At 46.0% G+C, this 25,061-nt stretch overlaps 1 protein-coding gene across 1 annotated transcript; it reads left to right on the top strand.

Moving 5' to 3' along the window:
• The first annotated feature begins 7,899 nt into the window (after positions 1-7,899).
• On the top strand, positions 7,900-24,965 carry LOC137362130 (probable G-protein coupled receptor 139). Its single transcript, XM_068026636.1, has 2 exons — positions 7,900-8,197; positions 24,067-24,965. Exons 1-2 carry the CDS (start codon positions 7,900-7,902, stop codon positions 24,963-24,965), a joined length of 1,197 nt encoding a protein of 398 aa, XP_067882737.1.
• The last annotated feature ends 96 nt before the right edge of the window (positions 24,966-25,061 follow it).

Below are 25,061 nucleotides of genomic sequence, written 5' to 3'. Positions count from 1 at the left end.
GCCTGTGTTACTGGGTATCAGTGTATGTCTTTGTTACTTGGTGTCAGTGTATGTCTGTGTTACTTGGTGTCAGTGTGTTTGTCTGTGTTACTGGGTGTCAGTGTGTGTCTGTGTTACTTGGTGTAAGTGTGTGTCTTTGTTACTTGGTGTGCTTGTGTGTCTGTGTTACTGGGTGTCAGTGTATGTCTTTGTTACTGGGTGACAGTGTATGTCTTTGTTACTTGGTGTAAGTGTGTGTCTGTGTTAATGGGTATCAGTGTCTGTCTTTTTTACTTGGAGTAAGTGTGTGTCTTTGTTACTGGGTATCAGTGCTTGTCTTTGTTACTGGGTGTCAGTGTATGTCTTTGTTACTTGGCGTAAGTGTGTGTCTGTGTTACTTGGTATCAGCGTATGTCTTTGTTACTTGGTGTCAGTGTATGTCAAAATACTTGGTGTAAGTGTATGTCTTTGTTACTTGGTGTCAGTGTATGTCTGTGTTACTTGGTGTAAGTGTGTGTCTTTGTTACTTGGTGTAAGTGTATGTCTTTGTTTATTGGTCTCAGTGTATGTCTTTGTTACTTGGTGTCAGTGTGTGTCTGTGTTACTGGGTATCAGTGTATGTCTTTGTGACTTGGTGTCAGTGTATGTGTTTTTTACTGTGTGTAAGTGTGTGTCTGCGTTACTGGGTATCAGTGCATGTCATTGTTACTGAGTGTCAGTGTATGTCAAAATACTTGGTGTAAGTGTATTTCTTTGTTACTTGGTGTAATTGTCTGTCTTTGTTACTTGGTGTCAGTGTATGTCTGTGCTACTTGGTGCAAGTGTGTGTCTTTGATACTGGGCATCAGTGTATGTCTTTGTGACTTGGTATCAGTGTATGTCTTTGTGACTTGATGTCAGTGTCTGTCTGTGTTCCTGGGTGTCAGTGTGTGTTTGTTTGTGTTACTGGGTGTCAGTGTGTGTCTGTGACACTAGGTGTCAGTATTTAGTTTCGTTTAGAGATACAGCACTGAAACAGGCCCTTCGGCCCACCGTGTCTGTGCCGACCATCAACAACCCATTTATACTAATCCTACACGAATCCGGTATTCCTATCAATTCCCCACCTATCCCTATATATTTCTCTACCACCTACCAATACTAGGGGCAATTTATGATGGCCAATTAACCTATCAACCTGCAAGTCTTTGGCATGTGGGAGGAAACCGGAGCACCGGGAGGAAACCCACGCAGACACAGGGAGAACTTGCAAACTTCGCAAAGGCACTACCCAGAATCGAACCCGGGTCCCTGGAGCTGTGATGCTGCGGTGCTAAACACTGCGCCAATGTCCCCCCCGCAGTGTGTGCCTGTGTTACTGGGTATCAGTGTATGTCTTTGTTACTTGGTGTCAGTGTATGTCTGTGTTACTTGGTGTCAGTGTGTTTGTCTGTGTTACTGGGTGTCAGTGTGTGTCTGTGTTACTTGGTGTAAGTGTGTGTCTTTGTTACTTGGTGTGCTTGTGTGTCTGCGTTACTGGGTGTCAGTGTATGTCTTTCTTACTTGGTGTAAGTGTGTGTCTGTGTTACTGGGTATCAGTGTCTGTCTTTTTTACTTGGTGTAAGTGCGTGTCTTTGTTACTGGGTATCAGTGCATGTCTTTGTTACTTGGTGTCATTGTATGTCTGTGTTACTTGGTGTAGGTGTGTGTCTGTGTTACTGGGTATCAGTGTATGTCTTTGTCACTTGGTGTCAGTGTATGTCAAAATACTTGGTGTAAGTGTATGTCTTTGTTACTTGGTGTAATTGTCTGTCTTTGTTAAATGTTGTCAATGTATGTCTGTGTTACTTGGTGTAAGTGTGTGTCTTTGTTACTTGGTGTAAGTGTATGTCTTTGTTACTTGGTGTCAGTGTTTGTCTTTGTTACTTGGTGTCAGTGTGTGTCTGTTTTACTGGGCATCAGTGTATGTCTTTGTGACTTGGTATCAGTGTATGTCTTTTTTACTGGGTGTCAGTGTGTGTCTGTGTTACTTGGTGTCAGTGTATGTCTTTGTTACTGTGTATCAGTGTTTCTCTGTGTGACTGGGTGTCAGTCTGTGTTTGTTTGTGTTCCTGGGTGTCATTGTGTGTCTGTGACACTAGGTGTCAGCAGTTAGTTTAGTTTAGAGATACAGCACTTAAACAGGCCCATCGGCCCACCGAGTCTGTGCCGACCATCAACAACCCATTTATAATAATCCTACACTAATCCCGTATTCCTATCACAAAAGTGCCAGGCAATGACCATCTCCAACAAGAGAGAATCTAACCATCTCTCCTTGACATTCTGCATCATTACCATCGCTGAATCGCCCACTATCAACATCCTAGGGGCTACCATCGGCCAGAAACTAAACTGGAGTGGCCATATAAATACCGTGGCTGCAAGAGCAGATCAGAGGCTCGGAGTCCTGCGGCGACTAACTCACCTCCTGACTCCCCAAAGCCTGTCCACATCTACAAGGCACAAGTCAGGAGTGTGATGCAATACTCTCCACTTGCCTGGATGGGTGCAGCTTCAGTAACACTCAAGAAGCTCGTCACCATCCAGGACAAAGTAGCCCGCTTGATTGGCACCCCATCTACAAACATTCACTCCCTCCACCACCGACGTATAGTGGCAGCAGTGTGTACCATCTACAAGATGCACTGCAGCAATGTACCAAGGCTCCTTCGACAGCACCCTCCAAACCCGCGACCTCGACCAACTAGAAGGACAAGGGCAGCAAATACATGGGAACACAGCCACCTGCAAATTCCCCTGCAAGTCACACCCCATCCTGACTTGTAACTATATCACCGTTCCTTCATTGCCGCTGGGTCAAAATCCTGGAACTCCCTTCCGAACAGCACTGTGGGCATACCTACCCCAAATGGACTGCAGCGGTCAAGAAGGCAGCTCACCACTACAAGGGCAATTAATGATGGGCAAAAAATGCTGGCCTGGCCAGCGTCGCCCACATCTCATGAATGAATAAAAAAATATTGTTGAGGCCATCTTGGATGCCAGCTTTTTAAAAGATAAATCCAGGTTTCTAGCTTTCCTTTTTCAAAGTTAAATGTAGGTATACAACCGATGAATCAAAATTCCTCATTCAGTAAACCATGTTTTCTCGACAACAGTTATTAGAAAGGCAGTCTGTACTTAAAGATGCTCAGCCAAAAGGCATGCGAGTTGCTGAGTGAAGTGAGGATGTACATTGTAGAGGCACCAGCCATACCTTTTCTGACACACAGTGATGGTGTCAAGGGTCTGGAGAATTGCAAATCTTACACCATTGTACTAAGAAGGGTGTAAGGACAAGCCCATCGAATAGAGGCCAGCGAGTTAAAACTCGGTGCTGGGAAAACTTTAATAACAATTAACAATAACATTAACTGACTGGGACAAATGTGGATGAATTAAGGAAATCCAGCACGGATGTGTCGAAGTCAAATTGTGTTTAACTAATTTGATTGAGTACTTTCAGTGAATTAACAGAGCGGGTTGATGAGTGTTATGTAGTTGATGTGTTGTGCATGGACTTCCAAACAACATTTGATAAAGTGTCACTGAACAGGCTTGTCAGCAAAGGTGAAGCCCATGGAATAAAAGGGACAACGTTGACTGCATGACAGGAAGCAGAGACAGGTGGTGAAAGGTTGTTTATAGAACTGGAGGACGTTTACCCAGAGGTCATTACCAGGACTGCTACTTATCGTGATTTCTATTCGCCACTTGTACTTGAGTGAAAATTATACAATTTCAAAATTTGCAGTTGACACAAAACTTAGAAGTGCATTGCGCAGTGAGGAGGATAGTGAAAGACTTCAACTGGATATAGACAGCCTGGTGGATTAGACAGGCACGCGACAGATGAACATGAAGAGAAGTACACATTGATACATTTTCTCATGGCAGAGAGGACAGTCTGGAAAATAAAGGGTGTAATTTTAACGGGGCTGCAGCAACAGCGTGGATGCCTGTGCATAATTCGACAAAGGTGTCCGACATGTGGATAAGACTGTTAAAAATGACATGCTGTGTGACTGTCACAAAGGCAGACTATCGCTCCTTACCCTTCACAAACTTACTACACCCTGTGACAATGTTGGTGGTACCATTTTCCTCCACTATCTCTCCACTGTCGTCCAGCTGGAAGGAAATGCAGTTACCTTTTTATTATTTCATGGGATGTGGGCACTGCAGACCAGTTCAACGTTTATTGCCGATCACTAAACTGCCCTTGCGTCGGTGGTGGTGAGAAGCCTTCTGGCAGTCCATCTGCTGCGGGTACACCCACAGTGCTATTCGGAAGGGAATTTCAGGATTTTGACCCTGTGATAGTGAAGGAGCGATGATACATTTCCAAGTCAGGATATTGTGTGATTTGGAGGGGAACTTGCAGGTGGTGCTGTTTCCATGCATCTGCTGCCCTTTTCGGACAAGGTGATAGAGGTCCCGGTGTGGAAGCTGATGTCTAAGGAGCCTTGGTGATTTGCTGCAGTGCATCTTGTAGATGGTACACACTGCTGCTACTGAGCGATAGTGGTGGAGGGAGGGAATGATTATGGATAGGCTGTCGATCAAGCGGGCTGCGTTGTCCTGGAATATGTCTAACTTCCTGAGTACTGTTGGAGCTGCACCCATCCAGACAAGTGCACAGTATTAAATCACACTCCTGACTTGTGCCTTGTATGTGGTGGACAGGATTTGGGAAGTCAGGAAGTGAGTTACGCGCCGCAGAATTCTCAGCATCTGACCTGCACTTGTAGCAACAATATTTCTGTGGCTTGTCCAATTCGTCCCTCTGGTCAATAGCAACCTCTGGATATTAATATTGGGGAATTCATTGGTATGAATGCCGTTGAATGTGAAGGGAAATGGTTAGATTCTGTCTTGTTGGAGATGTGGCGACTAAGTTATTTGCCACTTATCAGCTAAAGCCTGAATGTTGTCCAGCTCTTGATGCATATAACGTGCTTCAGTATCTGAGGAGCTGCGAATGGTGCTGAACATTATACAATCATCAGTGAACATCCCTGCTTCTGACCTTATGAAGGAGGGAACGCCATTGTTAAAGCAGCTGAAGATCGGAGGGCCGAGAACTACCCTGAGGAATTCCTGTATTGTCTGGGAGCTGAGATGATTGAGCTCCAACAACCACAGCCATCTTCCTTCATGCTAGGTACGACTCCAACCAGCGGACAGTTTTCCACTTCACACCCGTTGACGTCTGTTTGGCTAGCTTCCATTCATATCTATAATCACAACAGAAAGTGCTGGAGATATTCAACTGGCCAGGCAACATTAGTGCAGGGAGAAGCAGAGTTAACGTTTCATGTTGATGACCTTTCATTAGAACTGACAATGGTTAGAAATAAAATAGGTTTTGATAAAGTGAAAGATGGGGAAGAACACGAAAAGGGACGTCCTGTGAAAGGGCCGACGGCAGGGAGATTAAATGACAAAGATGACATCAAACAAGACAAAGCGAGTGCTAACATTTGTTGTCAGAAACAAATCATTTGTCCAGAGAGAGTGTTAACGGTTGAATACTGAACTGCTCTTTCTGAAAGCACAGACATGAAAAACAAGTTTAAGACCAGGTGACGGTCTGAAATTGTTGAACTCAGTGTTGAGTCCAGAGACTCTAAAGTGTCAACTTGGAAGATGAGGCGCTGTTCCTCGAACTAGCATTCAGCTTCACTAGAAAACTGCAGTAGGCCGAGTTTCGAAATGTCGGAGTGGGAGCAGGGCTGTAAATTAAAATGGCAAATGACCCGAAGTTCAGGTTCATGTTTGTGGACTGAGTGGCAGCTTCTGCTAAGCGATCACCCAATCTGCATTTGATCTCCCCAATGTTTTTTTTACTCGTTCATGGGATGCGGGCGTTGCTGGCTAGGACATCATTTGCTACCCAGAGGAGCGGAGAAATTAAGGCGCTGACCGATGGCAATGAAATGATCAAGAGCAGCTATGAGACCAGAGGGAGGGGTCCAGGTGGAGGGAGAATGCTGGAGGTGGGCGAATGGGTCTACTGATTGGGAGAGAGCTCCTGGTCAAAGAAATGAGCCCGGAGACGGTGGAAGAAACGCTCAACGTAATTGCGACCGTGAAATTCATTGAGGTGGGGTTGTAAGAGGATGAAACTGAGTCTTTTGTTAAGTACATATCTTTCAGCGTCAGAGAGGGAAGACCAGGGCTATTGTGAATACATTACAACCGGTCAGATTAGAAGCAGTGATGGGGTTGCTTTCCTTGACAGGAAGAAAAGCTTTTTGTTAAAGTGTCGGATAAGCGAAGTATGAAATAAATTTGTGGAGCGTGTCTTATCTATTTAATCATATAGAGAGAAACACTTGCAATGACTTCTCTTCCTGCTCCTGTACCGTTAGCTCTGTTTTTCCACATGGATCTATTTGTCACCCCATCCTATTGCTCATCTACATGCTGCCCCTTGGTGTCATCATCCGAGAGCACAATATAACTTTTCACATATATACTGCTGACACAGAGTTCGACCTCACCCTCGACCCCTCCACTGTCTCTAAAATATCAGGTGTATTATCCAACATCCACTACTGGATTTGCAAACATTTCCTCCTGTAAAATATAGGAAAGACTGAAACCATTGTCTTTTGTCTCTGTTACAATCTGTGCGCTCTCACCATTGATTCCATCCCTCTCCTTGGCAAAAGTCTGAGGCTGAACCAGAATATTTGTAACTTTTGTGTCACATCTGATTCCGAGATGAGCTTTCAACCAGGTATCTGCACCATCACTGAGACGATACGTTTCCACTTCCATAACATCACACGATTCCGCCCCTGTCTCAGTTGTTCTGGGGCTGAAACTCTCATCCATACCTTTGTTACCGTTAGACTTTGTTATTCCAACGCTTTCCTGGTTGGCCTCCCACATTCTGCCCTCTGTAAACTTTAGGTCATCAAAACCTCTGCTGCCAGTGTCCGAACATGCTCGAAATGCCGTTCACCCAGCACCTTTGTGCTTGCTGTTACACATTGTCTCCCAGTTAAAAGACTTCTCGATTTTAAACTGCTCGTTCTTATTTGAAAATCCCTCTGTGGCCTGGATCCTCCCTATCTCTGCAAACTCCTTAAGGCCTACAACCCTCCGAACTATCTTCACTCCTCCAATTCCGTTCTCCTTAGCATCCCCAATCATCATTGCTCGATGATTGATGACCATGCCTTCAGCAGCCTCTGCCTTGAACTCTGCAATAGCCTCCCGTCAATTTTCTACCTCTCTACCGCTGTTTGCTCCTTTAAGACACTCCATTAAATCTACCTCTTTCACCAAGCTTTTGGTCGCCTGCCCTAATGTCTCCATATATGGATCGGTAACATATTTTGTTTTATAATGCCTCTGTGAAGAGACTTGGAATATTTAATTACATTAAAGGTGCTATGTAAAAGAAGTTGCTGTTGAAGTTTGCCAGATATGATTTGGCATTCGCATATCCATGCTACTTGCCACATATCATCCCATGTTTCTTTTCGAACAATGATTACTTTTCTCCCGGTAGTGACTTCTAGAACCTTCGACACCAGCAATGTTAGATTGTTCAGTAAATACAGGGTTTATCCAACCTTTGTTTTGTTTTCGACAGTGTATAACATTTGCAACCCTCCAGTCTTCTGTCATCACTCTCATATCCAAGGAGGATTGGAAAATTCTGGCTTCTGCCTCTGCTATTTCCACCAGCCCTTCCCTCAGTAACCCTTAAACATTCCATCCAGACTGGATGAATATTCCACTTTATTGTGGTACAAAAGGTGTTGGATTGAAAAGGGTTAACTGCATCTGTTTGTTCAGTCACTGTAATTAATGCCAATCTCCTCGGACACTAATTGTGTCACTGAAGGGTTTCCCTCTTCCATTAATAAGGAGCTCCTTTACATGTGTTATCCCATAGTGTCAGTGAGAGCATCAGCCTCAGCACCAACTGGGAGCAGTGGCTCCAGAGAGAGGGAAAGTGTAGTTCAGAATCTGAGAACAATAGATTGGAATGTTACAACAATGGATCAGAATCTGAGAACATTAGACTGGAAAGTTACAACAATGGGCAAGAGTTTATCATGGTCTCATTACATGCTTCATACGTATGGTTCACATGTGTTAACACTTGGGATCTATCACATACTGTTGATTATGCAATGCATTTATTACCCAATTCTTGCTGTTGTTGATGTCCCTGGCAAGTCTCTCTATACATCTTATTAACCATGTTCAACTGCATTACTGCTTCTGTAATTTACCTGCTAACCTTGCTGCTGTTGTTATTCCTCGTATACCTATATTTCTAGCTGTTTGCGCTATATATCATTCCTCACTGTATTATAGCTATTGGACTTTACTGTTGTTGCTGCCACTCCTAATTCTCTATTTCCAGCGAGGAGATCTGTAAACCCTGTCTCACTGAAATACTGTTCTTGCAATTTAAATTTTGGGAAGACTGTAGAGAGTGTCATCGGTCTCCATCAAAACTCCGTCCCTTATCCATGAAATACCATACCCTTACTGATCAATGTCTGAGGCTGGACTGGACTTTTTACAGCCTCTGTATTTTATTGATCTCTGAGCTGATTTCATCTCCATATTCTATCTTTCACCAATCCTGCCGACTACCACCTCTGTAAAATCATCCGTCTCCACCTCTGCCTCAGCCCATCTGTTTCATAAACCCTCATCCGTGTCTTTGTTTAAATGCACATTTGACTATTCCAATTCTATCCTGGTCACCCTCCCAGTTAAATAGCTCCATAAACCACAGCCTATCCAGACCTCTGCTGTCTGTCTCCTAACTCACAGCAATTCCCGATCTCCCATCACCTCCCAGCTCACTGATTGACATTGGCTCGCCGGTCTGACAGCACCTTAATTTTAATATTCTCATTCTTGTGTTTGAATTCCTCCATTGACTCACCCCGCCCGATTATCCCATTCCCCTGCCCATTTCACTCTTCCTGCAAAACTTATGCCTGTGAGTCTTTTGCCAATTCCCTTAATAAAGTGAGTTGCTTTCCCTTTCTATCTCCCCTGGCTGTGATTTTTACTCCGTGGCGCCTCTGGTGCCAGTGTTCCAAAATCCTGGATCTTCCAGTGTGGCCTGCACAGTGCCCCATGCTGGGCAGGAATATAGCTGTGGGCGTACTGTGCGTGTACTGGCAGTATGAGAGGGGGCGGGGTTGAATTGATGTCAATGAGCTATTCCAGCAGCTTTGACGCACGTCTTTGAAAGTTGCACTGTGCATGTCCACTGACCACCTGTGTTAGCCATTCTCATCTGGTCTTGCATTCAGCAGCACGAGGGCTGCGTTCTAGTGTTATTTAAAAGGACCAGGCCACCAACTTACAGGTGAGGGACTTTTGACCTACTGCTGCTATTGTAAAGTTAGTGGAGGTGTTGTGGATGGTTTTCTGGAGGTTGTGTTGTGAGCTGCTGCAAACATTCAGGGAGGACAGATGATTTGGTGACCAAACCCTGCACGAGGTCTGGTGACTGTAGTTACATTGTATTTGCGTCTGTAACAAGACGAACAAATGGGGCAGAGACTGCAGAGCGGGGAAGCTCTGTCAAGAGGGTCGAAGCAGGGGCTCTGCCCTACTCATGCCGGGTTTTTCAACAGCACCTTTCCAACCTACTCCTATCCCAGGAGCAGTATGTGAGGTGACTCTGATTCAATAAGGATGTGTCACCTCTTGCAAAATGATCTGGAGCCTCACACCAGGGTGAAGACTGAACTGCCAGTGACCATTAAGGTCACAGTTTCATTGAATTCTATGCATTTGGATCTTTGCAGGCAGTGCGTGTGCTGCATACAACATCGAGTTGTCGACATTGATTGAGTCATAGAGTCATATAAAGAGGCCATTCGGACACTCCATGGCAGCTCTCAATGGAACAATTGAGTCAGTCCCACTGCCCCGCTCAATCCATGTAGCCCTGCATGGTTATTTCATGCAGGTGACCCTCCGGATTCATTTATAAATCATTGATTGTCTCGGCTTGCACCACCCTCCAGGGCAGTGAGTTCCAAGTCATTACTGTCCACTGCATAAACCAATGTTCTTCCTCACTTTCCCCCTGCATCACTTATCCAAAACCTTCATCTGTGTCACCTAGTCCGTGTTTCATCAGTTAATGGGAACAGTTTTTCCTTGTTTGTCTTTTCGAAGACTATCATAATCTTGTACACCTCTGTTTAATCTTTCTCAATCTCCTTTACTCCAGGGAGAGCACTGCAGGAGTCGACAAACTAACCTTGTAACTAAACCTCTCCCCCAACCCTGGATCCATTCTGGTAAATCTCGTCGAAACCCTCACGAGGGCGTTCACATCCTTCCAAAAGTGCGGTAAGCAGAACTGGACACAGTCTTCCAGGGGGCCTGAGCAAAGTTTTATAGAGTTTCAGCATTAGCTCCCTGCTTTTATACTCGTTGCCTCTCATGATGAAGCCAAAGATCTGATATGCTTTGCCAAACACTCTCGTAATATGTTCTGCCACCTTCAGAGATCAATGCAAATGGAGGCCAGGTCCTTCTGTTCCTGCACAATCTTTAGAACTGCACCATTATAATTCTATATTGCCTTTCTCCCCTTTATGCCAGAAGTCTTCACGTCATACTGTTCTATTAAATTCCACCTGCCACTTTTCAGTCCTATCTATATCCTGTTGCTGACAGTTTGCATCATCCTCACGGTTTCCCACTCCTACAAGATTGGTAGCATCAGAACATTTTAAAATTCTACTTTGTATTTCAAGATCCAAGTCATTTACATATAGCAAAAGAAAAAGAAAAAGCAGTGGTCCCAGTACTGACCCTTGTGGAACATCATCCTCCAGTATGAAAAACAACTGTTTACCACAATTTGCTCTTTTCTGTCCTTTAGACAATATTTTTTATCCCATTTGATGCTATTCCATGAGTTTCAATTTTTCTAACTAACCTTTTGTGTGGTACTTCATCAAACGCTTTCTTGCAATCCATGTCGACAACATCCACCACTTTCCTTCAGAAACCTTCTCTGTTACTTCATCAAAAAAAGTTTAGTAAAGCATGATCTGCCTTGTAAAATTCCATGCTGACAATTTTAAATTAACTCAGGTCTCTGCAAGTGTGTTTTGATATTCCCCCGTTGATTATTGTTTCTAAAAAACTACCCACCACTGATGTTAAAGTAACTGACCAGTAGTTGCTAGACCTGTGTGTTGTCTATTGATAATTCTGGGAGGTGAGGGAGGCCATCTCTGTCAACATATTCTCCCTCAGTAGGGAGACGCAGGATGAGAGGTCCCGTTGCTTTATCGGAATAGCCGAATTCCTGATGGTGTCGGGAGCTCTGCAGGGCAATTTGGCAGAAGGCATGAAGAAAGGCAATATAGACTTAATATCACAGGTGGAAGAGTGTACAGGGACAGAGGGACATGGGTGTTCATACACATAGATCCCTGAAGATACAGGACATATTGAGAGAGTCATTAGTAACGCATACGGGATCTTGGGTTTCATAAATCGAGGCAGTGAGTACAGAAGAAGGAAAGTTATGCTGAACCTTCATAAAGCTCTGGTTAGGCTCCAACTGGAGTACTGCATCCAGTTCTGCTCACCACACTTTAGGAAGGTTGTAAGGTTCCTTGACGGGATGTAGAGGAGATTTACCAGAATGGTTCCAGGGATGAAGGATTTTAGTTACAGGGTTAGCTTCAAAAAGCTGGTATTGTTTTGCCTGGAGGAAAGGAGATTGATGTGGACAAGATTATGAGAGGTTTAGATAGGTAGATGATTAGCCGATGCTACAAGACTAGAGATGACGCCTGGGCAAGTGATTCCAGGGGAATGTGAGGAAGAACGTTTTTATGCACCAGTGGCAATGGCCTGGAAGTCACTGCCCACAGGGGTGATGGAAGCAGAGACAATGAACGATTTCAAACGAATTTTGGAAGGACAGGAGAGGGAAATAAACTTGCAGGAATATGAGAACAGAACCGGGACCTCACTTTTATCCACGTTGTAATGCAGCTGCCACACATTTTCCCACTCACCCAAAATGTACAAATCGAATTGGAGCCTCTTTACATCCTCCTCACAGCTCACTTTCCTCCGCAGCTTTGTGTCAACTGCAAATGTTGAAATGTAAGATTTAGTTTCCTCACCCAAGCCATGAGTATATATTGTGAATCGTTGGTGTCCAAGCACTGGTCCCTGTGGCACCACATTGGTCGCTGCCTGCCACCTTGAAAAAATACCCGTTTATTCCAACTCATTGGTTCCTGTCAGTCAATCAATTCTCAATCCATGCCAGTATATTACTCCCAATCCCATGTGCTTTAAGTTTGCACAATAACCTCTTATATGGGACCTTATCAAAAACCTTCTGAAAATCCAAGTACACCACATCCACGGGTTCTCCCTTATCTATTCTACTAGTTGCATCCTCAAAAAAACTCCAGTAGGTTTATTAAGCGTGATTTGCCTTTCGGAACCCATGCTACCTTTATACAATCCTGTTTATGCTTTCCAGGTGTTTTGCTATTATATCCTTTATAATAGATTCTAGCATTTCCCAACTACTGATGTAAGGCGATTGGATCTGTAATTGCCAGGTTTCTTTTCCTCTCCCTGCTTTTTGAAATAGTGGGCTACATTTACCACCCTCCAATCTGTAGGAACTGCTCCAGAGTCCAAAGCATTTTGGAAGATGACCACCAATGATCCATTATTTCCAGGGCCACTTGCTTTCTTACTCTGGGACTTAAATTACCAGTCCCTGAGCATTTGTCAGCCTTTAATCCCATTAATTTCCCTATAACTTTTTTTTAAATAATACTGACTTTATCCAGTTCCTCCCTTTCATCAGACCCTTTGTTCCCTAACATTTCTGTGAGGTTATGCGCGTCCTCCTTTGTGAAGACAGAACAAAAGTATGTCTTTAATTTTTCTGCTATTTCTTTGTTCTCCATTGTAATTTCCTCCGTTTCTGACGGTAAAGGATCTGCAGTTGTCTAAAGTAATCTTTTACTTTTCACATATTTATTTATAGTCAGTTGCCAGCGTTCGCCAGAGCTGGCGGGCAGACATAAAGACAGGGCTAAAATGTGGCGAGTCGAAGAGACTTAGTAGTTGGCACGAAAAAAGGCAGAGGCGCAAGGGGAGAGCCAACTGTGCAACAGCCCCGACAAACATATTTCTCTGCAGCACCTGTGGAAGAGACTGTCACTCGAGAATTGGACTTTATAGCCACTCCAGGCGCTGCTTCAAAAACCACTGACCACCTCCAGGCGCGTATTCATTGTCTCTCGAGATAAGGAGGCCCAAATAGAAGATTTTAATGTTAGTTTTGATGTTCCACGCACGTTTACTCTCATATTCTATTTTTAACCGCTTAATCATCCTGTTCGTCCTCCTTAGCTGAATTCTAAACTGTTCCCAATCCTCAGACTTGCTGCTTTTTCTGGCAATTTTATATGCCTCCTCTTTGGATCTAATACTATCCCTAATTTATTTTGTAAGCCACGGTTGAGCCATCTTTCTGGTATTATTTTTGTGCCAGACAGGAATGAATGATTGTTGTTCTTTAAATATTATCCATTGTCTCTCAACCCTCAACGCTTTTAGTAATGTTCCCCACTCTACAATAGCTAACTCGCACGTCATATATTTGTAGTTTGGTTTACTTATATTCAGCACCCTGGTTTCGAATTCAACTACTTCACTCTCCATGTTAATGAAGAATTCTATCATGTTCTGGAAGCTCTTCGGCAAGGGGCCCCACACAGCAAGGTTGTTAATTAATGATTTCTCATTGTCCAATAACCAGTCGAGGAGAATCTGTTCTGCAGTTATTGCCTCAAAGTATTGGTTTAAAAAACCGTCACGAACCCACTCCAGAAAAATCTTCCTCCACAGTATTATTGCTAATTTGGTTTGACCAATCTATATGTAGATTAAATTCACCCATGGTCACAGTTGTAGCCTTATTGTATACGCCTCTACGTCATGTTTAATGCCATCCCTAACACCTTCACTACTATCTGGGGGCCTATACACAAACCGCATCAACGTTTTCTGCCCCATTGGTGTTTCTTAGCCCCACCCAGATTCCACACTATGATTTTCCGCGCCAAAGTCCTTCCTCACTATTGCATTGATTTCCTCCGTTACTAACAACGCTATGCCACCTCCTTTCCCTTTTTGCCTATCCTTCCTAAATATTGAATACCCCTGGATGTTCATAAAGTCATAGAGTCAGAGAGTCGTATAGCAAAGAAACAGGCCGTTCTGCCCAGCGCATTCATGCCTACCATAATGCCGATCTATACTCATCCCTCTTCCTGCATTAATTCCATATCCCTCTATGCCTGCTCATTCAAGTACCTGTCCAGATGCCTCTTAATTGTCGCTCTTGTTCCTGCCTCCACCACCTCTTCAGGCAGCTCATTCCAGATACTCATTTCTGTTTGTGTGAAAGATTTACCCCTTTGATCCCCTCGAAACTTCCTCCCTCTCACCTTAAATTCATGCCCTCTGGTTTTACTTCCAACGCTATAGCGCCGCGGGCAGGAGGGCCATGAGTCATGGTCGGCCTCAACCCTGGCATTAAAGTCCCCCAGCAGGAATAGGTGTTCGGTGTTGGGGATGCTGCTAATGATGTTATGGAGTTGCTCGTAGAACTGGTCTTTAGCTTCAGGAGGGGAGCAGAGTGTTGTAGCATAGATGCTGAGTAGGTGTACTGGACCAGAGGTGGTGAGCAGTCGGATGGACAGTATGCGTTCCGAGCCATTTGAGGGAGGCTCGATCATGCTGAGCAAGGAGTTTCCGATGGCGAAGCCCACTCCATGCTGTCTTGGTTCTTCAGGGTCCCTGCCCTGCCAGAAGAAGGTGCACTCTTGCTCTGTTAGAGATCCACTCGCGGGGAGGCATGTCTCCTGAAGTGCTGCAATGTCTACATTGAGTCTACTGAGCTCGTTGTTAATGATGGCTGTCTTCCGAGAATCGTTGATTTGTGTAAGGTCTTCCGACAGGCCAGGACACATAGTTCTGACGTTCCAGCTTGCAAAGCGAAGGGCTGGTACCTTCTTTCCTTTTTTCATGTTGTTTGGTGCGGTGTATCAATCCACCTTTCGGGCAATGACCCTGAGCTCCAAGCACCCATTGAAGCAGGTAGACTGTGGCGGGACAGAACCTTGTTGACCGGGGGCTGCCCGGTTTGAGGTGGGCGGTAGCTGTCCAGTGAGGTGCAATGACCTCTCCCACCGACAAAGGCAACCCGTGGCGCCCAGTTTCTACGCCAATTTATCTGGACTTATAACCCGGAACTGCTGCCTTCCGTGTTGTGTCAGTCGCTGTGAGGCAACTATGGAGTGACCTCTCCATGGCGCATGCCTGGGCAAGTTTATGGAGGTTGAGAGTTGACCAGTCGTCAACACCCCCCTCTCGGCCTTTCTGGTGGGGTCCAAAGGAGTGCAGAGCACGACGTTTGGCACCGGTATGGCTGCAGGAACTGCCGGAAACATGCCAAAGGTGACACATGACCGCCTACGGGGTTCCGCTCCGGATTATCTGTTAGGGTTTACTCCCTTAGCCTTGGTCTCTCCCGAGACGCCCACAAGGCAGTGGGGTTGTTAGGGCCCCTACACAGGTGTAGGATGGTGCCTGTGGGAGGAGGAGATGCGAGGGGGAGGGGTGGAGGGAGGGGGGTGCTAGGGGGAGCTGGGAAGGGGGCTGTAAGGGGTGGGGTGTGCAGGGGAAGGGGGTGTGGGGGGAAGATGGTGCGGGGTGGTGGGCTGGGACGGGGTTGTTGGGGGGTGAGCTGAGAGGGTGGAGCAGGGAAGGGGAAGGGGGAAAAGGGGGGGAAAGGGGGGAAGCGGGTGCAGGTAATAAGGTCCCAAGTGCCGTTGGAAGGATGAATGAGAACGGGCAGAGACTGCTTGAGTTGTGTACCTATCATAACCTCTGCATCACCAACTCGTTCTTTCACACGAAACCCTGTCACCAGGTTTCATGGAGGCACCCAAGATCGCGTCGTTGGCACCAGTGAGACCTCAATGTCACAAGGCGAGACGCCTTAAAGAGTGTTCAAATCACACGCAGCTTCCACAGTGCAGACTGTGACACCGACCACTCCCTGGTGTTCAGCAAGGTTAGACTCAGACCAAAGAAGTTGCATCATTCCAAGCAGAAGGGCCACCCGCGCATCAACACGAGCAGAATTTCTCACCCACAGCTGTTGCAAAAATTTCTAAATTCACTTGTAACAGCCCTTCAAAACATTCCCACAGGGCATGCTGAGACCAAGTGGGCCCACATCAAAGACGCCATCTATGAGTCAGCTTTGACCACCTACGGCAAAAGTGCGAAGAGAAATGCAGACTGGTTTCAATCTCATAATGAAGAGCTGGAACCTGTCATAGCCGCTAAGCGCATTGCACTGTTGAACTACAAGAAAGCCCCCAGCGATTTAACATCCGCAGCACTGAAAGCAGCCAGAAGCACTGCACAAAGAACAGCCAGGCGCTGTGCAAACGACTACTGGCAACACCTATGCAGTCATATTCAGCTGGCCTCAGACACCGGAAACATCAGAGGAATGTATGATGGCATGAAGAGAGCTCTTGGGCCAACCATTAAGAAGATCTCCCCCCTCAAATGTAAATCAGGGGACATAATCACTGACCAACACAAACAAATGGACCACTGGGTTGAGCACCACCTGGAACTGTACTCCAGGGAGAATGCTGTCACTGAGACTGCCCTCAATGCAGCCCAGCCTCTACCAGTCATGGATGAGCTGGACATCAGCCAACCAAATCAGAACTCAGTGATGCCATTGATTCTCTAGCCAGTGGAAAAGCCCCTGGGAAGGACAGCATTACCCCTGAAATAATCACGAGTGCCAAGCCTGCTATACTCTCAGCACTACATGAACTGCTATGCCTGTGCTGGGATGAGGGAGCAGTTCCCCAGGACATGCGCGATGCCAATATCATCACCATCTATAAAAACAAAGGTGACCGCAGTGACTGCAACAACTACCGTGGAATCTCCCTGCTCAGCATCGTGGGGAAAGTCTTTGCTCGAGTCGCTCTGAACAGGCTCCAGAAGCTGGCCGAGCGCGTCTACCCAGAGGCACAGTGTGGCTTTCGTGCAGAGAGATCGACCGTTGACATGCTGTTTTCCCTTCGTCAGATACAGGAGAAATGCCGTGAACAACAGATGCCCCTCGACATTGCTTTCATTGATCTCACCAAAGCCTTTGACCTCGTCAGCCGACGTGGTCTCTTCAGACTACTAGAAAAGATTGGTTGCCCACCAAAGCTACTAAGTATCATCACCTCATTCCATGACAATATGAAAGGCACAATTCAACATGGTGGCTCCTCCTCAGAGCCCTTTCCTATCCTGTGTGGTGTGAAACAGGGCTGTGTTCTCGCACCCACACTTTTTGGGATTTTCTTCTCCCTGCTGCTTTCACATGTGTTCAAGTCCTCTGAAGAAGGAATTTTCCTCCACACAAGATCAGGAGGCAGGTTGTTCAACCTTGCTCGTCTAAGAGCGAAGTCCAAAGTACAGAATGTCCTCATCAGGGAACTCCTCTTTGCTGACGATGCTGCTTTAACATCTCACACTGAAGAGTGCCTGCAGAGTCTCATCGACAGGTTTGCGGCTGCCTGAAATGAATTTGGCCTAACCATCAGCCTCAAGAAAACAAACATCATTGTGCAGGATGTCAGAAATGCTCCATCCATCAATATTGGCGACCACGCTCTGGATGTGGTTCAAGAGTTCACCTACCTAGGCTCAACTATCACCAGTAACCTGTCTCCAGATGCAGAAGTCAACAAGCGCATGGGAAAGGCCTCCACTGCTATGTCCAGACTGGCCAAGCGAGTGTGGGAAAATGGCGCACTGACACGGAACACAAAAGTCCGAATGTATCAGGCCTGTGTCCTCAGTACCTTGCTCTCTGGCAGTGAGGTCTGGACAACGTATGTCAGCCAAAAGCGACGTCTCAATTCATTCCATCTTCGCTGCCTCCGGAGAATAATTGGCATCAGGTGGCAGGACCGTATCTCCAACACCGAAGTCCACGAGGCGGCCAACATTCCCAGCTTGTACACACCACTGAGTCAGCGGCGCTTGAGATGGCTTGGCCATGTGAGCCGCATGGAAGATGGCAGGATCCCCAAGGACACATTGTGCAGCGAGCTGTCACTGGTATCAGACCCACCGGCCGTCCATGTCTCTGCTATAAAGACGTCTGCAAACGCGACATGAAATTCTGTGACATTGATCACAAGTCGTGGGAGTCAGTTGCCAGCGTTCACCAGAGGTGGCGGGCAGCCATAAAGACGGGGCTAAAATGTGGCGAGTCGACGAGACTTAGTAGTTGGCAGGAAAAAAGACAGAGGCGCAAGGGGAGAGCCAACTGTGCAACAGCCCCGACAAACAAATTTCTCTGCAGCATCTGTGGAAAAGCCTGTCACTCCAGAATTGGCCTTTACAGCCACTCCAGGCGCTGCTTCACAAACCACTGACCACCTCCAAGCGCGTATCCATTGTCTCTCGAGATAAGGAGGCCCAAAAGAAGGAAAGTTTTACTCACCCCTACCATCGAAAACAGACACCGGCTATTTACTTTATCTATGCCTCTCATCAATTTATATAACTCGATCATGGCCCCTCGCAGCCTCCTTCACTCCAGGGAAAAAGACCTAGCCTATCCAATCTCTGTTTATAACTCAAGCCCTCCAAACCAGATCACATCCTTGTGAATCTTTTCTGCACCCACTGGAGCTTAAACACAGCTTTCCTGGAGTGGGGCGACCAGAACTGCACACAGTACTCCAAATGCAGCCGAACCAACGTTATGTACAACTGGAACATGACGATCCAACTCTTGCAGTCAGTGCTTCGGCCGATGAAGGCAAGCATGCCATACACCTTCTTCACCACCCTGTCTACCTGTGTTGCCACTTTCAGGGAGCGATGTACTTGCACCCCAAAGTCTGTCTGCTCAACAACACTCCCCAGAGCCCTGCCATTCACTGTATATGCCCTGCCCTGGTTTAACTTCCCAAAATGCATCACTTCACACTTGTCTGTGTTAAATTCCATTTGTCACTCCGTTGCCCACATTCCCAGTTGATCTATATCCTGTTGTAACCCTAGACGAACTTCTTCACTATTCACTATACCACCAATTTTGGTGTCATCTGCAAACTTACTTATCATGCCCTTTACATTCACATCCAAGTCAATAATATATATGACAAACAACAGAGGCCCCAGCACCGATCCCTGTGGCACACCACTGGTCACCGGCCTCCAACCTGAAAAACAACCCTCCACTACCACCCTCTGCCTCCTATCACGAAGACAATTTTGTATCCAATTTGTTAGTTCTCCTATTTTGGGTCCCACCCCCCTGCAAGACGAGTTTAAACCCTCCCGAGTAGTGCTAACCAACCTCCCCGCAAGGATATTGGTCCCCCTCCAGTTTAGATGCAACCCTTTCTTCTTGTAGAGGTCACCTCTGACCCAGAAGAGATCCCAATGCTCTAAGTAGTTGAAACCCTCCCGCCTACACCAGCTCTTCATCAACGCATTTCTTTTGCCGAATCCACCTGTTTCTCCCCTCACTAGCACGCGACACAGGGAGTAATCCTGAGATTATAACCCTGGAGGTCCTGCTTTTTAACCTTCTGCATTACTCCCCATATTCACTTTGCTCACTTCCTATCCTTTGGCACACTGTAGGCATGCCTCTATAATTACAACTATATCATAAGACTTTATATCTATTTGCACTGTTAATTCATCTACATTATTGCAAATGCCCTGCACATTAAGACACAATGCCTTTAGACTCGTTCTTTTAACGTTGTTAGTCATCTTAGCTTTATTTTGCACTGTGGCCCCATTTGTTTCTCGCCCTTATTTTCTCCGTCTTTAAGTTTTATTTTATTTAGAGATGCAGCACTGAAACAGGCCCTTCGGCCCACCGAGTCTGTGCCGACCAACAACCACCCATTTATACTAACCCCACAGTAATCCCATATTCCCTACCACCTACCGACAATAGGCGCAATTTACGATGGTCAATTTACCTATCATCTGCAATTCTTCGGCTGTGGGAGTAAACCGGAGTACGCGGTGAAAACGCACATGGTCACAAGGAGAACTTGCCAACTCCGCACAGGCAGTACCCAGAATTGAACCCGGGTCCCTGGAGCTGTGAGGCTTCAGTGCTCGCCATTGCGCCACTGTGCCGCCAATTTCTGATTTTTATTTCTATTATTGCTTCCCCCTCCTGTATCTTCCCGCTCAGAATCCCACACATCCTGTCATTCTAGTTTAAGCCCTCCCTGACAGCAAAAGCAAACACCCCACCTCACGCACACACCCTGAGGAAATTGGTCCCAGTCCTGGCCAGATGCAATCCGTCCATCTTGTACTGGTCCCACCTTCTCCTGAACCGGTCCCAATGTCCCAGATATCTGAATCCCTCCCCCCACAAAATTTCTGTAGTCACGTATTCATCTGATAGATCCTGTTATTTCTGCTCTCGCAAGCACGTGGCACTGGTAGTAATCCGGAGATTAGAACCTTTGAGATTCTACTTTTTTCACCCTAACTCCCTAAATTCAGCCTGTAGGACGTCACCCCTTTATTTTTTACCTATGATATTGTTACCGATATGGACCAACTGTCTGCTTGCCCACCCCCATTAGAATGCCCTGCAACAGCTCAGAGACATCCTTGACCCTACCTACAGGGTCCTAGATGTACACACCTATGCACCACAAAAATACACAAGCACACAAAGGCATGCACACACAAACATCGGCACACACACACATGTGCGTGTGAACGCACACACATACAGACAAACACGCATAGCACAGTCCCTGAGACACACACACAGCGCAACACAGGCACTAAGATATACACACACAGACACACACTGAGACAGCACAAATCAGGCCCTGAGACAAGCAGACACACAGGCGCGCGCAAACACACAAACACACACGCACACAAACTTAGACGCACATACACACAAATATCCACGCACACAAACACTCACGTGCACCCACAAAGCAACACAAGCACACACTTGCATATAAACGCACAAACATCTGCACAAACAAACATCCACGCACACATATGCATGCGTGCACACACACACACACAACCCAGTTCCTGATACACACACAGACACACAGAGACGCACTGATACACACACACACACACACAAAGCGCAGTCCAGTCATTGAGACACTGAAACAAGCATACGAAGACACACAGCACAACCCAGGTAATGACACACCAAAGACAAAAACACTAACTCACCACAGCACAGCGCAAGTCTGAGAAACAGAAATGCACATACATATGGACACACGCACACACACACAGCATAACCCACGTCCGGAGGCAAACACACAAATGTGCACACACATACACACGCATACCCACACACATACACACGCACACGCAGACACATACACGCACACAAATACACAGAAATATCCACGCACACAAACACACACACGAACCCACAAAGATACACAAGCATGCACTTGCACACAAACACACAGACATCTACACAGACAAACATCCACACACACACATGCACGCGTGCACACACACACACACACACACACGCACACACACACACACCCCAGTTCCTGAAACACACACAACACACAGACACACATGCACGGACGCAAACAAAGACACAAAACACAACCCACTCCTTGAAACACACACGCACACACAGATACACAGACACACACACGCAGACTCATTTACTCACACATCAGCACCCAGCGCCCAGCACAAGCCAGACCTTGAGATACACATAAAGACGCACACACACGCACACTCACGCACACATGCACAAAGACACAAAGCAGAACCGAGTTCTTGAAACACACACACGCACACGCACACAGAACAACATTAGCACTGAGACACACACAGACAGAGCACAACCAGCCCCGAGCTATAAACTGCACACACACACACACTCACACATGCACAAATACAAAGATGCACAGCACAACCCAGGCCCTGAGACTCAAAAGATACAAATTCAAACACACCACAGAGCAGCACAAGTCTGAGAAACAGAAATGCACACACGCACGGACACATGCACACACACAGCACAACCCAAGTCCAGAAGCAAACACAAACACACCCACACAAAAAACACACATACACAGAAAAACACACGTACGCACACAAAAACACACTCACATACAGCCACAAAAACTCACACACACACAAACACACACGCACGCACACACAAACACACAGAAATATTCACACACACACAGCACAACACAAGCATTGAAATACATACATTGAGACACACTCAGACAGCACAACCCAGTCCCTGAGACAAACACACACACAGACACGCACAAACATACACACAAACACACGCACGCACGCACATGAACATCGATACACATAAATACGCACACACGTACACATATCCACGCAACAAACACACACACACACCACACACATGCACCCACAAGGATACACAAGCACTCACTTTCATACAAACTCACAAGAAACTACACACACAAACATCCACACACACATTATTGTGTGCACACACACGCAGGCACAGTCCAGTTCCTGATTCACACACACACACAAACAAACACCCATCACAACCCAGACTTTGTGCCACACACACGCAGAGTAACATAAGTACTGAGACACGCACAGGCTTAGAAGAACCCAGGCCCTGAGCCATGAAGCACCCATATACACACACACACATGCACACACACAGACACACACACCCACACAAACCCACACCCGCATAAGCAAACTGAACCAGAAACACACCCACAAACACGAGAAGCACAAAAACATACACACACACACACACATACACACACATACACACACACATACAAAGACTGGTCATTGTGTCCTCGCCACACTTACCTGCAATCCAGGACTCCTTCGCCTGGTGAATCACCAGCAATGACACCAACTAGCTTTTTGGTGTTGATGTCCTCGCCACACTGATCTCGGGTCTGGGGTCCAATGATGACCCTGAACCCAGGCCTGGTGTCGTACTGGCAGTTCCAGTGCTGCAGGTGGCGTTGCCGATACTACTGAGCTGCTGGCCCTCTGATTGTTCAGCAGCTTTGGCAGGCGGGATCTCCATTCTTAAAGGGATATGGACGACGGCATCAGGCAGTTAATTCTCCAGGTGCCAGAGAATTGCACCAGGTGGGAGCTCCGAATTGCTGATGCTTTGTTGCATCATCTTTTCATCCATCGTCAGGAAGCCCGCAGGCTCCACTAAATTGACTGGCCATTCACCAGCCGAAAGCCCTGTCACTGGAGCAATAATTCTACACATACTGAAAGTGGTAACAAATGTTCAAATGTTAACACGAAATCCCTCAAACTGTTGTTTTTACCGGTGTAAAATTCTTTGACAATTTCCCTTGCTTACAGTTAACTTAGTGACGATTGAGATTATTTGTTTTATTGATCTTTCAGTGGACACATTTCCAATTATAGCTTTGAAATAACTGAACTCCGAGCTGCCTGTCACAGGTGAGAGAATCTTACAGTCAGTCCAATATTTAAATTTCTATACAAGAGCAACGTGCTGCAGATGCTGCAAATCTGAAATAAAAACAGAAAATGTTGGAAATATCCAGCAGGTCTGGCAGAATCTGTGGAGAGAGAAACCGAGTTAATGTTTCAGGTCGGTGACTCTTCATCAGAACTGGGAGTGATTTGAAATGGAACAGTTTTTTGACGAGACAGGGAAAGGAGGGAGTGGGAGGATTATGATCAACATTGAATGTAACAATTTCAGAATAAATCTATTGTTACTGAATTTCTCCTGCCTTCCACCATATCACAGCATTTTCCGTTTGTTCTTTCAGGTCCAATCATTTCAATACATCACTGATACAGGAACACGTTTATAAATCTCAATAAGTCCTCAATCAAACTGGTAACTTTGTTCCCAGCCTGATGTATAATTTCCCTGTGTGTTTCTCTTCCTCACAGTTAACTTGCTAACCATTGGGATCCTGTCTCGGGGAAAGTGTGGTCTCTCCAAATGTGTCACTCGTTACCTGGTGGCCATGGCAGTGGCAGATCTACTGGTCATTATCCTGGACCTGATATTAAGGCAGATTCCCATTGCTTTTGATGAACAGTTTAAATTCCTGTATGACATCCACGTGTGTAATATCCACGCAGTCCTGCTTTATGCAGCGACAGACTGTTCTGTCTGGTTCACCGTCACTTTCACCTTTGATCGATTTGTGGCCATTTGTTGCCAGAATCTGAAAAGTAAATATTGTACCGATAAAACGGCGGCTGTGGTTCTGGGAACAGTGACTGTGCTGAGCTGTTTAAAAAACATCTTCTGGTATTTTATGCTAACAGATGAATATTGGCTGTGGAACCAACCCTGGTTTTGTTTTGTACCAAAATATGTTATGAGTTCTCGGGTCTGGGGAATAATCGAATTCCTCAACAACATTCTAACACCCGGTGTCCCATTTGTGGTGATTCTGCTGCTCAACGCTCTCACCGTCAGACACATTTTAGTGAGCAGCAGAGGACGCAGAAGACTCAGGACTCACAGTAGTGGGCAGAGTCGCAGGGACCCAGCGATGGAGAGTCGAAAGAAATCCATTATTTTACTGTTAGTTATCTCGGGGAATTTCATCCTGTTATGGGCAGTGTTCATGGTGTATTCGATATGGTTCCGGATGTATTGGATGGATTATGAGTCTGTATTTTTACATACTTTTGTAAAAGAATTAGGCTTCATGCTGCAGCTCCTGAGTTGTTGCACAAACACTGCGATTTATGCCGTGACACAGACACAGTTCAGAGAGGAGTTGAAGTATGTGCTGAAATATCCCTTTACTCCAATTATTAAATTCATTCAATGATGAGAGGGACCGAATCTCTGATGATTTCCAGCACCCTGGGGAAGGGCCTGTCGCTATCGTGACAGAGCGGAGGCGACGCAAATCACAATGGACACA

The sequence above is a fragment of the Heterodontus francisci genome, unplaced genomic scaffold, assembly GCF_036365525.1.
Source record: "Heterodontus francisci isolate sHetFra1 unplaced genomic scaffold, sHetFra1.hap1 HAP1_SCAFFOLD_62_2, whole genome shotgun sequence".
NCBI lineage: Eukaryota > Metazoa > Chordata > Chondrichthyes > Heterodontiformes > Heterodontidae > Heterodontus > Heterodontus francisci.
Note: the sequence above shows the minus strand (reverse complement) of the source record. Positions and strands in the feature narration are given on the sequence as shown.

Coding starts and splice junctions, on each gene's coding strand:
- LOC137362130 (XM_068026636.1), top strand. CDS start 7,900: ATGTGTTATCCCATAGTGTCAGTGAGAGCATCAGCCTCAGCACCAACT. Junction 8,198..24,066: donor TGCTGTTGTTGATGTCCCTG/GCAAGTCTCTCT, acceptor TCTTCCTCACAG/TTAACTTGCTAACCATTGGG.